The sequence below is a fragment of the Prionailurus bengalensis genome, chromosome A2 (assembly GCF_016509475.1).
Source record: "Prionailurus bengalensis isolate Pbe53 chromosome A2, Fcat_Pben_1.1_paternal_pri, whole genome shotgun sequence".
NCBI classification, from domain to species: domain Eukaryota; kingdom Metazoa; phylum Chordata; class Mammalia; order Carnivora; family Felidae; genus Prionailurus; species Prionailurus bengalensis.
The window spans coordinates 160,821,912-160,835,738 of NC_057348.1; the positions used below are offsets into that span (position 1 = coordinate 160,821,912).

Sequence of the window (13,827 nt, forward strand, 5' to 3'; positions counted from 1 at the left end):
TGCTGACGGCCAGGACTGGATAAGGTTACTCTTACCCTCAAAAACCCACATTAGTGAACTACCAGATGTACAAACAAAGCATTCAACTTCGAACTTCCTGGTCTCTCCATTTGCCTTCCCTCTCTCTCCTGTTCCCACTCCATTATGAAAGAGATGAGCCCACTCTGCTGCCTGCTTATTTTACAAAAACTCTCGGGGCACCTGGTGGCTCCGTCGGTTAGGCATCCGACTCTTGGCTTCGACTCAGGTCATGATCTCGCAGTTGGTGAGGTGGAGCCCCTCGACGGGCTCTGAGCCAACAGCGCGGAGTCTGCTTGGGATTCTCTCTCTCCTCCTCTCTCTGCCCTCCGCCACTTGCCTTCTGTCTCTCTCTCTCTCTCTCTCAAAATAAATAAGCATTTAAAAAAACTTTCTACATGGAAATATATATATATATATATATATATATATATATATATGCTTATGTATACATACAGCCTCATGATGGTTCTCCAAAACTATTTGTGTGTACATGCGAATATTTGTGTCTGTATATATATATTTCCAGAAGTGGGACCATAATGCAACAGTAGGGTCAGGTTGATGTTGATTTACTGACTCCAGCTTGCTTTTAAATGATTCAGGAATTAGTATGTATGTGTGTATATATATATATATATACACACACACATATACATACATATATACACACCCATAAAATACACACACAGAAATATGGTGAAATGTTAAAAGTAAGAGAATCTGGATATGAAGGGTATGGTTCTTGGTACCAATCTTGCAACTTTTCTGTAAATTTGAAATGACTTCCAGGTATATTGTTCTCCTAAAAATTTTAAAAGTAAGCGATTCAAGGGGTGCCTGGGTGGCTCGGTCAGTTAAGTGTCCGACTTCGGCTCAGGTCATGACCTCTTGGTTCCTGAGTTCAAGCCCCGCGTCAGTTTCTCTGCTGACAGCTCGGAGCCTGGAGCCTGCTTTGGATTCTGTGTCTCCCTCTCTGCCCCTCCTCCACTCATGCTCTCTCTCTCTGTCTCTCAAAAATAAATAAACATAAAACAAATTTTTTTTAAGTAAGCAATTCAAGACCCTTCGTAAACCTCAACGCGGCCTCGTCTTCCAGCAGCAGGTGCTGGCCAGGTTCCACCCCATGTTTCATACCCGGTTCCCAACTCCCTACAACAGCAGTGCTCAACCCTGGCCACACGCTGCAGTAATCTCAGAAAATAGTAAAATAGGCTGGCCTTTCCCCAGACCGATTAAATCAGATTTTCTGAGAGTTTGCCTTAGATTTGCATATATATATATACAGATGTGTGTGTGTGTGTGTGTATATATATATATGTATATATATATATATATGTATGTATATATATATACCAAGGTTGAAAAACTCTGACATCATTTCCTGAACACCACTCCGCGTGCCTTTGTTCACATTTTTTCCCCACACTGGGCAGAGAGCAGGAGGGGGCTGCCCGCCTTGTGCATCTTTCAAATACATATTCACTGTCACCTTTCTCGTGAAGAAGCCCAGACCTTCCCCTGCCCCTGTTTCTACTCTGTTAGTCTGGACCTCACACTGTATTCTAATGAGGTGCTTATCTCCCAACCAACTGTGAACTTCTTTGGGGAAAAGTCCTTGGCTCGAATTTGCTTTTGTTATCAGCACGGGCCTGGCACATAGCGAGATTCCAAGAAAATGTTTACTAAATTCAAAGCAAACAAGTTACACTTGTTGGACTCAAGTTGTAACAAAGAGCCGTGAGGGCACTCTCGGAGGAGCTTTTCCCTGCGTGTGGCACTTAGGTGCCGACACCGGCCGGGAGCACAAATGAGGGCCATAACGGAAGGCGGTAGAGACGGCCGGCTGGGAAGGACGCAGAAGTTCTATAAGCAAGTAAGCCAGTGTGGCCAGACTGCAGGCTGAGGGTGCAGGGAATGGGAGACAGGCTGGGGAAGACCAGGGCCAGGTAATGAATGAGGGTGATGAAGGTCACCCGGAGGGGCAGCCTCTCGCACAGAGCCCTACCCACACCCAGCATCTCAGTGTGTCATTTCTGAGTGAAGTGATTCTTACTATGTTTCTTTAAGCTTTTGATGGGGAAGTCATGAACACTGATTAAAACTACTAACTGTCTAACCCTCTCTGGGGCGCGAGGGTGGCTCAGTCGGTGAAGTGTCCAACTTCAGTTCAGGTCATGATCTCAGGGTTCATGAGTTTGAGCCCCGCGTCGGGCAAGGTGCTGTCAGCACGGAGTCTGCTTTGGATCCTCTGCCCCTCTCCCCACCCTCAAAAGTAAACAAACAAGCAAACAAACAAAAAAACAACAACATTAAAAGCTATGAGCCCTCTCCCCCAGGAAAATGCGTATGCACTTTTTGCCTAAAGTTTTAGAAGATTTACAGATTCGTTGAAATGTATCTAGTGACCACCTCCCCCACCCCCAGTGATATTCCAAATTGTAATAAAAAGGATGAAATTTAAGTTTAGGGGCAACACACTCTCCTCTCATACCAACCCATTCACCAAACTGCAGCCAGAATGATCTTTTAAAACTGCAAATCAGATTATGTCACCTCTACTTGAGACCCTCCAGAGTTACCCTTTACTTTCTACACAAAAAAAAATCCCCAAGATACCACTCTTTCTAGACTCACTTCCTGCCACTCTCCCCTGAATTTTTGCCTTTTCACCTTCTTGGCTTTCTTTGCATTGGCCTTCAACATTCCCTCCTTCCCCAGGGCCTTTGCACATGCTCCTTCTCTGTTTTAGGATGCCGGCCCTGTACCCAATACCACTTCAATCTCATGCTCCTTCAGTGATTAACTTAAATATCATTTGCTCCTTGCTAAATCTCTAATCGCTTCACAGCTTGTAGAAGACACTTCAAAAATAAAGAATATACAAAGAAGACTGGTTGCTAGCCAGAGGAAGATGTAAGTTCAAGGGAAGATTGCTTTAAGATGGGAATGATTTAAAGCCCACAGCAATTAAACGGTCCTGACCAGACCAGGACTGGTGGGTGGCAAAACCAAGATTAAACCCACATCTTTGGATACCTGCCCTCCCCATATATACATTAATCGATGACTGCATGTGTCAGGTGGAGGTTACTGGGATGGGGTCCTCTCCCCACTTGCTCTTTCTAGAGCAGTCTAACCTGTTGACCACCATATTTTCCAGTATGCTTATTAACACAGTTTCAGGAGCATGACGGTGGAAATTCTGGATACAAACTATCTTCCCACTTAAGACTAGAGGAAAGATGTTCAGTGCCATTGGCTCTTGAACTCCAAGCAAAGAGGGCCCCCGGCTCCCACACAGTTCAACTCAGAGATCATATAGCTTATCGATGTGATTAAAGTAATACACTCTACACTTGTATCTCACGGGTAGCACATGCCATTCAGGCTAAACTTGAGAGATTTCTCCTTGGTGTCTTTTCATCCCTTTGCAGATTCAGACGCTTGAAGCTTATTACATAGAAACTGACCTGGCCTTTAGAGAGGGGCAGGAAAGTGGTTACAAAAGTTATGAATTCATCTGGGGAAACAGAACAAGTAAAGGTGAACATTAACCCATCCTGGCTCAATGCTGTTAGTCCAAAATGACTATAGTAAATTGAAGGAAACACCCAGCAAACAGAGTAAAAAATGCAGGAGGGAAATCCAAAGACGTACATACACTTGGGGAGAAAAGGCAGATGTTGCCAGTGTAAGGCCAGGAGAGAAACTGGCTGTATTTCAGGATAGCGGGTCCTTGGGAGTACAACCGGAACCAAGTTGAAGAAGAGCTGGGCCTTGCAGATCGCCTTGGAAGAGGCCGGGTCTAATGCAGGACCAGGATATACGCAGAGGGGTGATGGCCAAGATTTCTAGGACCAGAGCTCCACAACACTTAAGTTTTTTACTAGATGATTAATGGAAAAGCAGTTAATGAGCATGATCATTCTGGGCAATGGAATTCAGCCATGAGAAAGCTTCCTGAGGCTGGGGCTCAGGTCTGTGTTTTCTCCAGTACGGGGTCTGCTCCCCAGCGGTTCCTCCTAGATTTTGTAGAAGCTGTAGAGAGCTTTTAGGATCCGGGGTTCCGGGACGAGATAGAACAGAGCTGTGGACGGCAGGAAGGAGTAAGCAAATATGAAAGTGTTTGTTTACAGCAGAAGATAAAAAGAAAGAAGCCTTCTGTTATGGGCTGAATGTTTGTGGCCCCCCAAGTTTCTGTGTTGAAGCCTTCAGGCTTTTGGAAGTCATACTTAGGTTTAGATGAGGTCATGAGGGTGGGGCCCCCAGGATGGGATTAGTGCCCTTATGAGAAGAGGAAGAGACCAGAAAGCTAGTCCTCTCTCCTTTAACTCCCCACCTCTCTCTCTGCCACATAAGCACAAAGCAAGAACATGTCTGTCTGCAAGCCAGGAAGAGAGACCACACCAGGAAAAGAATCAGCTGGCACCTCGATCTTAGACGTACAACCCCCAGAACTGTGAGAATAGACCTCTGTCGTTTGAGCCACCCAGTTATGGCCAGTCAATGTGGTTTGCTTGAGGGACTGGGTCAGTGAGTGCGTGAGACCACCTGCTAGACGCAGTTCACACAGGCTGGGAGACCAGACCCTCTGGGACTCAACTCTGTATGTAGAGATGTGCAGGCAGCTGGAAATCAGCCAGCTGGGGCTGTTTACACCATGGAGATAGGCAAACACTACAAATCAGGGCTTCCCCTACCCGGGGAACGAGATATTTCACATTTACCAGCATACCCCTGGATTCGTTAGATGAAAGACTTATGGGAGCAGAGTTCTCTGGAATCCCCACGTTCGAAATAAACCTTGACTCTTTTGTTGTTTCTGTTTTAATTGTTACAAACGATGACACGTTCTCTTGTATTTACCCATCCGGTTGGTTATTCAGCATTTGTGGGCTCCCTTGGCAAACTAACCGTCGATTACAACATTGTTCCCGTAGGGAAGTATGTCCAAGTTGCAAGTTGCTGACTTAATCTTTTTTTAATGTTTTTGTTTACTTTGAGACAGAGACAGACAGAGCATGAGCAGGGGAGGGGCAGAGAGAGAGAGGGAGACACGGAATCCGAAGCGGGCTCCAGGCTCCAAGCTGGCAGCACAGAGCCCGACGCAGGGCTCAAACCCACGAACCGTGAGATCGTGACCTGAGCTGAAGTCGGACGCTTAACCCACTGAGCCATCCAGGCGCCCCGCAAGTTACTGACTTTAAAATAAGCTTTTGGAAAAGAGCCCCTTTGTAGAGTTGGGGACTTTCAATTTCAGATGCTCATGGGGACGTGAGAGAATGAAAAGCATCAGGTTGCAAAATACATCCTAAGTGAAAAGGCAAAAAGAAATGGGATTCTTGAGCGTGAGAAGGAAGGGATCAGGGGCAATTCAATTATGGGGGTAAGTGGGGCACATGGGTGTCTCAGTCGAGCATCAGACTCTTGATTTCAGTTCAGGTCATGATCTCACACAGCTCAGGTCGTGATCTCACCATTATGAGATCAAGCCCCGCGTCGGGCTCTTCGCTGGCACGGAGACTGCTTGGGATTCTCTCTCTCCCTCGCCCTCTGCCCCGCCCCCACTTGCCCACGTGCGCTCTCACTGTCTCTGTCAAAAAATAAATAAATAAAAATGCATAACAGTAACAGGTGAGCGCCATTGTTCTTCCATGGTAAGTGTCAGGGATTTGGTTCCGTGAGGGAAAGGATATCTTTATGATTATTCTGGGATGGACAGTTTTGTGGATTTTATTCCAAACATTCGCAGACTTTTCTTCGTCAGTCAGGGGCCCATTTCGAGAACCGAGAAGCGATTATGACAAGGTAGCTTGCCTGCTTTCAGGGTTTCTGGCATCCTTATGATCCTGAACCTGCAGATGAGGCACCATTGTTTGGAATTTTGAGAAACATGATATAGTTCAACAAATCTCTTTTATAATACATCTTAGAGTAAAAAAGACTCCAAGTTCGTCATTTTTTCCATCTAAAAAACGAACATGATAAAACGTAAGCTCTCTCGTATTAGTATAAAACTATAAATTACGCATTCTACATCAGTAATATTTGATCATTTAGTGAGGGAAAAGATGTTATTTGGGGCTTGTTAAATTAGCTTTATTTTAGTCATTCATTCAGAAAGGATGGGAGTCCTCCTTTCCTGAATGATATTGCAAACCCTGATTTGGCATTTCCTTAAAAACCGTGTAAAACAGCGAAGTGACAGCTGTAAATCTGCCACTGGGAAACCGACGTGGTTCACGGCACTCCCAGGCCTTGGCTTAACAGTTGGTTTATGATGTAGTTTTAGAATAACACTTTTCGAGCCTGGTATTCTCCTTCCTCCAGAATTGACATGAATCCATAAAGCTTTCTAATGATGACTCTAAAATACACCAAAAGTACTCTCTGTAGCATATTTTTTGGTCTGTTTATCTAAAACCCTTCGCTTTCTGAATTTCTGTTCATGACCTGCCTTGGGAGGACGGTCGCCCCTCTAGCTGAAGAATGCATAATGGCTCACCCCCCCCGGGACCGCCCAGCTACCTCCTCGGCCAGGTGCGCCGTCCTGCCTAGGCTTAGGCTCCCGGGATCTCAAACCCCTGTGTGCCACAAGCATCGTCCGGGGAACCTGTTCTACCTGCTGATTCCCAAGACCCTCTGAGTCGAGCCCTCAGAGCTAACTTCTGGAGCTAGGCCTGGGAACCAGCATTTTAGCAGAGAAATGTTATCGGGGGCTCAGTTCGGCCCACTCTCTGGAAGCGTAGTAACTGAAGGTGGCTCAGGGAAGCCCGGGTTCTTGCCAGCGATGTGTGGCATCTGTAGCTGGGGTCCCTGGGGCTTCCTCCGCCTCTACTGCCCAGAAGGCCTCCTAGGCCCAGGTTCTTCAGGATTTGATCTTGAGTTTCAACCACCAGATACATTTATCTCTTCCAATACGTTGCCCCTGTCTCTCTGCCTCTTGGCTTGCTCAGAGGACTCCACGACCTCCAGGCACCAGCTGGATCGACCCCTTCTCTCCTGCATGGCCCAAAGACATTCTCAGATAATGAGCCCTCGTCCTCTGGTAGAACCTCTCTGGTGGCCCAGTGAACCCCCTGGTGTGTCTGCTTCAGGCGACCTGCCCTGCTTGCGCCCCTTGACTGACCCCCTCGCCCAACCCCAGCCCCCACCATCTGTTAGACACTTTCTTGTTTTTAAATTTTTTTTAATGTTTATTTATTTTTGAGACCATATGAGAGACAGAGTGCAAGCAGCGAAGGGGCAGACAGAGGGAGACACAGAATCCGAAGCGGGCTCCAGGCTCCGAGCTGTCAGCCCAGAGCCCAACACGGGGCTGGAACTCACGAACCATGAGATCGTGACCTGAGCTGAAGTCGGACGCTTAACCCACTGAGCCACTCAGGCACCCCTGTTAGATACTTTCACAGCAGCTGGCCTAGGAGCATCCATATGTCCCACTGGGCTCTGAACTGCTGAGCTCAGTGATTACCTCTTTCTCGTTCACTGTTTCCCCAACACCCAACCTAAAATGTAGTAGCGGGCTAATGAGTCTTGCATAAACAACTGATGATGTAAAAAGAACGTTATGACTTTCACCCGAGGTATGATCCCTCTGACCGCACTGTCTCTGCTCCAAGCATTGATGCACACTGCTCCCTCAACTAGAAAGCTGGGCTTCTCGCCATGTTGACATAGCCTCTGGTTCTTTGAGTCTCGGCTTCCTGTCTTTTCTCCCAGACGTCTTCCCTGGCCCCTTTTAGACAGGGCCGGTACCCCTCATATTCCAGGACCCCCTGTATCACCTGGTCCTGTGCTTACCCCACTGCGTTCTGATGATGCCTGGTCGTCTAAATCCTCTAAGATTTAGGGCTTGATGGGAGCAAGGATTGTAACCTCAGCAGACAGCACTCGATAGATGTCTGCTGAAAGCACGGGAAAGCCAACTCAGGATCCTCCAAGCTCGGATGAGGGTTCTCATCACACAATCTGCTGAGTTAACCTCTGTAACACTCACCAGAAAGATTGCAAATTGTTGACATGTGTCTCCCATGCCCACTGCTGGACAGAAAGGTCTTCAAGTGTGGCATTGGACATCCCAGTAAGTCATTCAGTGACTAGCATGGATTAAGCATTGCTTAATCCTGTGTTTCCCATCAAAGGTCCTTGCATTTCAAGCAAGGAAGCTCTTAATTATGTAAGACAGTCTCACGCTGCAGTCTCACGCTGAAGTTGCTTAGCAGGGTAACAGGTTGGTTAGCAAGTTGACACGGTTAATAGGTAGGTCCGGATCCGTCCACAGGTGCCTGACTCCAGACCCTGATTCACGCCGCCGCACCAAATCTGTCCTAGACTTATTTAACACAGACAAATTTCTGAATTTCCAGCTGAGAGAACCCTTTTGGAATTTGACCTCTCCTACTCATGACAATAGAGCTGCGTTTCACAAAATATGTTCTTCACGGTATTAATTTGGTGGGCGTTGGGTGTTGTGAGAATCACAGGTTCCACAGGCAATGAAGTTTGAGAAACACTTTCAGAAGGGCACGTGCAGAGGGAAAGGGAGCTGTAACAATGAGGACCAAACAAATCTGGAGAGGGAACCTCAGCCTTCACCCTGAGTTAGGAGGTGATGTTGGAACACTGGGGAGCAAACAGTGGGAGAATCAACAGAGGGGCTGGGCTGCCAGGAAGTGATTAAGAACCAATTAGCAATGATTAGGCCATCGACAAACACCAAAGGAGGGTTAGCAACTGTTCTTTTAATTTCTTAATAGTAGTAATAATAATAGGTTCTATTTATTTGGGGCTGATCACTTCACATTATCTTTTGTAATTTTCACTATTATTGTCTCTCTTTCACGTATAAAATACTGAGGCCTCAAGAAGTTGGTTAAGGGGTGCCTGGGTGGCTCAGTCGGTTAACCATCCAACTCTTGGTTTGGACTCAGGTCGTGATCTCACAGTTCATGAGGTCAAGCCCTGCATCGGGCTCTGTGCTCGGCGCGCAGCCTGCTTGGAATATTCTCTCTCTCTCTCCCTCTTTCTCTGCCCCTCCCCTGCTTGCACTCTCCAACTCTCAAAATAAGTAAATAAAAAAAAAAAAAAGAAATTAAGTAACTTCCCATACAGCTAATTTATGGCCAGATACAAACCAAGTTCTCTCTAGCTTCATGTCTTGTGATGTTAAGCACTGTGCCCAAAGCCTTCTGGGACTTCCCCAGGGTTTTGCAGAGGGCTCTCCTTTGTGAACGTCCAAACCAACGCCAGTCTCAAAGAGGGTACCCAGGAGCTCCTTAAACTGGTGTTTATTTTATACCACTTCCTTTATTTCCAGGGTTATCTCTTCTACCTAAATTAGTTATTTGGCCTAAGTACTGTATGTGAAAATTTTTTTCCGGTATGATTTCAGTTTCTTAATTTTTATTAATATTTTTAAAAAATTTTTTTAACGTCTATTCATTTTTGAGAGAGAGAGAGAGAGAGAGAGGATGTGAGCAGGGGAGGGGCAGAAAGAGAGGGAGACACAGAATCTGAAGCAGACTCCAGGCTCTAAGCTGTCAGCACAGAGCCCAACACGGGGCTCGAACTCACAAAGTGAGATCATGACCTGAGCCGAAGTCAGACGCTTAAACGACTAAGCCACCCAGGTGTCCAATTAATTTTTTTTTTACTTTACTGACCTCCATACTTGACTTTTTTTTTTTGATAGATTATTCATGTTGATGAAATAAGATCCATCTCCATAGAAGGTAGCCCAATCTGATCCCCTCCCGGAGTCAGGACCTGCCCTCTGAACTGAGGCTACTACAAAATTAACAGTCTACCCGAGTTTAAGTTGTTGTCGGTATCAGCATATCCGATTTCTCCTCGTTTTTCAATTTTCCGTCTTTTTCTTTTCAACAGATGTTGGTGCATTTTTTGAAGAAGGGATGTGGCTACGGTATAACTTCCAGGCATCGGGGGTCAGTGCCAAAGAGTCGGGCAGTAGGTCAGACATGTCCCCGGATCAGAACAACTCTCCTCCGGACCTGACCCACGAGGGGATCCACTTCAGCTTCAGTACCACCAAGGCGCCCTGCATCCTTCTGTATGTCAGTTCTTTCACGACAGACTTCTTGGCCGTTCTCATCAAACCCACCGGTAAGGACAAGGATGCCTAAGCTTTGCTACTTCATGTTGGGTGGACAGAATGTTCTAGAAAGTCTGGGTTGCTCTTGCCTCATCCTTTATTCCCCACAGGACATTGAACAAGTCACCCAAGTCTTTGAATCTCGTATCCCGGTAGGAGAGCCAAGAAAGGAACTTGTCCGTTGAGTGCTTTCTAGCAATGTATCGTAGTAATCTTGCTAAGGCATGTCACGTTCTTTACAAGAATCATATTACATGAAAATGAGATGGCTTCGTATGTGTGATGATTTTTTTTTTTTGGTTCCTGTCAAACAAATACATTCACTGCTGTACTAAATAGAGATGAGCTTTGAAGTCGTGGAATTAATTTAATATAAATCAATGAATTACCCTGATTTATGATAATGTATCAGTAGCTTCCTACAGAACATATATAACTTTCAATAGAAATAGAAAAACAGAAACGTTTTCATTCCTAATCCCTCTCAGAATTTTACATTCATAAAATATATCCCATAAAATAAAATATATTCATAAGGCTTGCTTAAAGCAGGAGTGTATTCACACTTGTAACGTCTGGGACCATCTTGATCTCCAAATAGGCATGGAACTCAAGAGGGTCAGAGCGAGACCACAGTTGCTGTCCTGTGTGAATACACCAGTGGGCTTATGATCTTTCAGAGAAGTCCAAGCAGTCCTAAAAATACAGATGCGTGCCAAACACTGAGGGTTCCATTCCTCTTAGAAAACTTTAATTCTAAGACGCTTAAAAGTTTTAATAAAATTGTTTTTTCAAAAATAGAAATATTGTAGGTATATGAGGGAGCAAATGTCTCTCCTTCATTTCCCAGAGAGATTATACGGGCTGAGAAGTGGACACAACCTCTCTCATTGCCCCCACCATCTTGCTCTGCAGTGATTATTCTTAAAGATCAGGATTGTCTCCCATGGGAGCAAAAATTATCATTATGAACCCAGGTCAGCTTGAGTTTTAAAACCTAGCAAATTCTTAGACTTCTTCTCTAGACCATTCACTCTTGGTTAAAAAGTTTAGAGGCAAGGGGCTCCTGGGTGGCTTAGTCGGTTTAGCGTCTGACTTCGACTCAGGTCATGATCTCACTGTTTGTGAGTTTGAGCCCCGTGTCGGGCTCTGGGCTGACAGCTCGGAGCCTGGAGCCTGCTTCGGATTCTGTGTCTCCCTCGCTGTCTGCCCCTCCCCTGCTTGGAGGGGCAGAAATAAGCCAAACACCAGACAAAGATGCAGCATGAGGATGTTCCTCTATTATTATTCTCTTATTATTTGTAAAAATAAGTATGAGGAAAGACCTTGAAGTTCAACTATAGTAAAATGGTTAGTAAAAGAGGGAGTCAGCATTTTAAGGACTACCATGTATCCATCAAGAGTAACATTTATGGAGAAAAGAGCGTGGAGAAAAAAGTTGTATGTAATTCAATGTTAAATGAAAAAAAAAAAGGCAAGCTACTGCCTCGACTATATAATATCAGCTTAGCTCTATGTGAAAAATGTGGATATAATATCAGCTTAGCTCCATATGAAAAATGTGGATAGAAGACAAAAACGCCATAATATGAGCAGAAAGCACCTCTTGTTTGTTGATTTGCTTCTCCTGCTACTCTTTTATAAATGTCAAATGCTCGCAAGGCATCAGAAAAGATAATAAGTAAAATCAATGAGGAAGCCGAAGAAAAAAGGACATGGCCCCTGCTTTCCAGAAGTTCACGAGTTAAGCTTATTTCCCCCTGGATCGGGTTAAATAGATTTTTAGTGCGATGATGCTCTCCACTTCCGTGCCCCAACCTCCCAGAGCCCAGGGGTGGTGCTCACATGTGGCTTCTCAAGGCTTTATGAACTTTTCCCATCAGGTGCCGTGCTATCTACTCCTTAAGTCACTGCCACATTAAAATGCAGTCCCCATGGGGCGCCTGGGTGGCTCAGTCGGTTGGGCGGCTGACTTCGGCTCAGGTCATGATCTCGCGGTCCGTGAGTTCGAGCCCCGCGTCAGGCTCTGCGCTGACAGCTCAGAGCCTGGAGCCTGTTTCGGATTCTGTGTCTCCCTCTCTCTGACCCTCCCCTGTTCATGCTCTGTCTCTCCCTGTCTCAAAAATAAATAAAACGTTAAAAAAAAATTTAAAATGCAGTCCCCAACAATATCAGTAACTCTCATTCCCACAACCTATGCCGGTCCCTGTGAACACTCCTGCTTGTGTTGGTGGGCGTTCTTCGCGTGCAAGGGTTTCGAGTAATCGGTTCCGCATTGGTGCTACCATTTAATGATGCCCCAAGGGGTGCTGTGTTGCAGCTGCATTAATTCCTGTGAGCCACACAACCACAAAGTAGACACCGCTCTTCATCCCCTTTCAGCAGATGATAAAACTGGAGTACAGCGAGGTCAGGTGACGTTCACCCTCAGCTGGCGATCTGGTTCCAGGCCCAGAGCTTTACCACTCTCTCCACACTGCAGAGAGTTCTAGAACACCCTCCATGCATCTGGAAAGCATAACCAGTTGGCTTCTTTCCACCTTTGCAAGGCCGTCCTCAAACGACTAATGAAAATTTGTCTTTCTCGGGGCCCCTGGGTGGCTCAGTTGGTTAAGCATCCGACTCTTGGTTTCTGCGCAGGTCATGATCTCGACGTTTGTGAGTTTGAGCCCCGCAGGAGGCTCTGTGCTGACAGGGTGCATCCTGCTTCGGAAGCTCTTTCTTTTCTCTCTGCCCCTCCCCAGCTTGTGCTCGCTCTCTCTCTCTCTCTCTCAAAGAAACATTGAAAAAAAAATTTTTAATAATTTATACTACAGAATTTGTTTTTCTCACGCTTCAAAGACTGTGTTTTTTATTAATTGGTATTTAAAGTTAGAAATATTTGAAGAATTCATTCAGCAAGGACTATGCCAAACTATCAGGCCAAAATTAAAGATTAGGAAGTCTTGACATAACGCCATGCCATCCTTCAAATGTAACAACACATTGAAGGCTTTATTGCCATCGCTGCTCCGGAACCAGACCCTCTGGTCCTCCCCCAGACCCTGTGCTTCTGACAGTGCAGGCGTCGCCCAGACACCCAGATTCCCAGGCGTGCCACCATTCCCAAGTGCTCCGTCATCCCCCTTAAGGGACGTGTCCCTGGGGAACGTCGCTGTCTTTTCTTCCCCACCGCTGGTCTCCTGGCAGATGCCTTCGAATTCGATGCTCCCCGATGTCGCTCCTGCCATGGCATACATGGAAAATTCTTACATGTGAATGGCGCTTGAACAAATGGACGAGGCTGTGTTTGGGAGGCCACCGACCCAGGGACTCCACCCAACGGCCGGGGCTCCTGCAGGTCTGCTGAGGTTTGGGGGGAGCCAGGCTCCTGGCACCTGTTACCCCCACAAGGGATGGCAGTGCGCTCTGACCCCTCCCTCCCGTTTCCAGTCCCTCCCCACCTCGCTCTTACCCACCACAGCCTTCGTGCACCAGGTCCCTCATCATGCATCAGTAGGGCCCTCCTCCCCCAGGAAGGGCAGGAGGAATCCCAAATCATGCAGCCTGCCCTTTGAGACCCTGGGATCCGGGGTGAGAGTCCGAGTGTAGAACCCGAACGTCCGGGTTTCAATCTGCTTCGTGCCCAGCGCCCTCTTCTGTAAAACGGAGTCTCCCTCAGGCGGGGGGGGGGGGGGGGGGGGGGGGGGGGG

At 46.5% G+C, this 13,827-nt stretch overlaps 1 protein-coding gene across 1 annotated transcript in view; it reads left to right on the plus strand.

Annotated features, from left to right (window-relative positions):
* Nucleotides 1–13,827, plus strand: part of CNTNAP2 (contactin associated protein 2) — a 1,977,233-nt gene that overhangs the window by 1,809,692 nt on the left and 153,714 nt on the right. Inside the window, exon 19 of the mRNA XM_043589809.1 lies at nucleotides 9,910–10,146. Within this exon, the coding sequence (XP_043445744.1) occupies nucleotides 9,910–10,146 (237 nt within the window). The remainder of the gene's footprint in view (nucleotides 1–9,909; nucleotides 10,147–13,827) is intronic.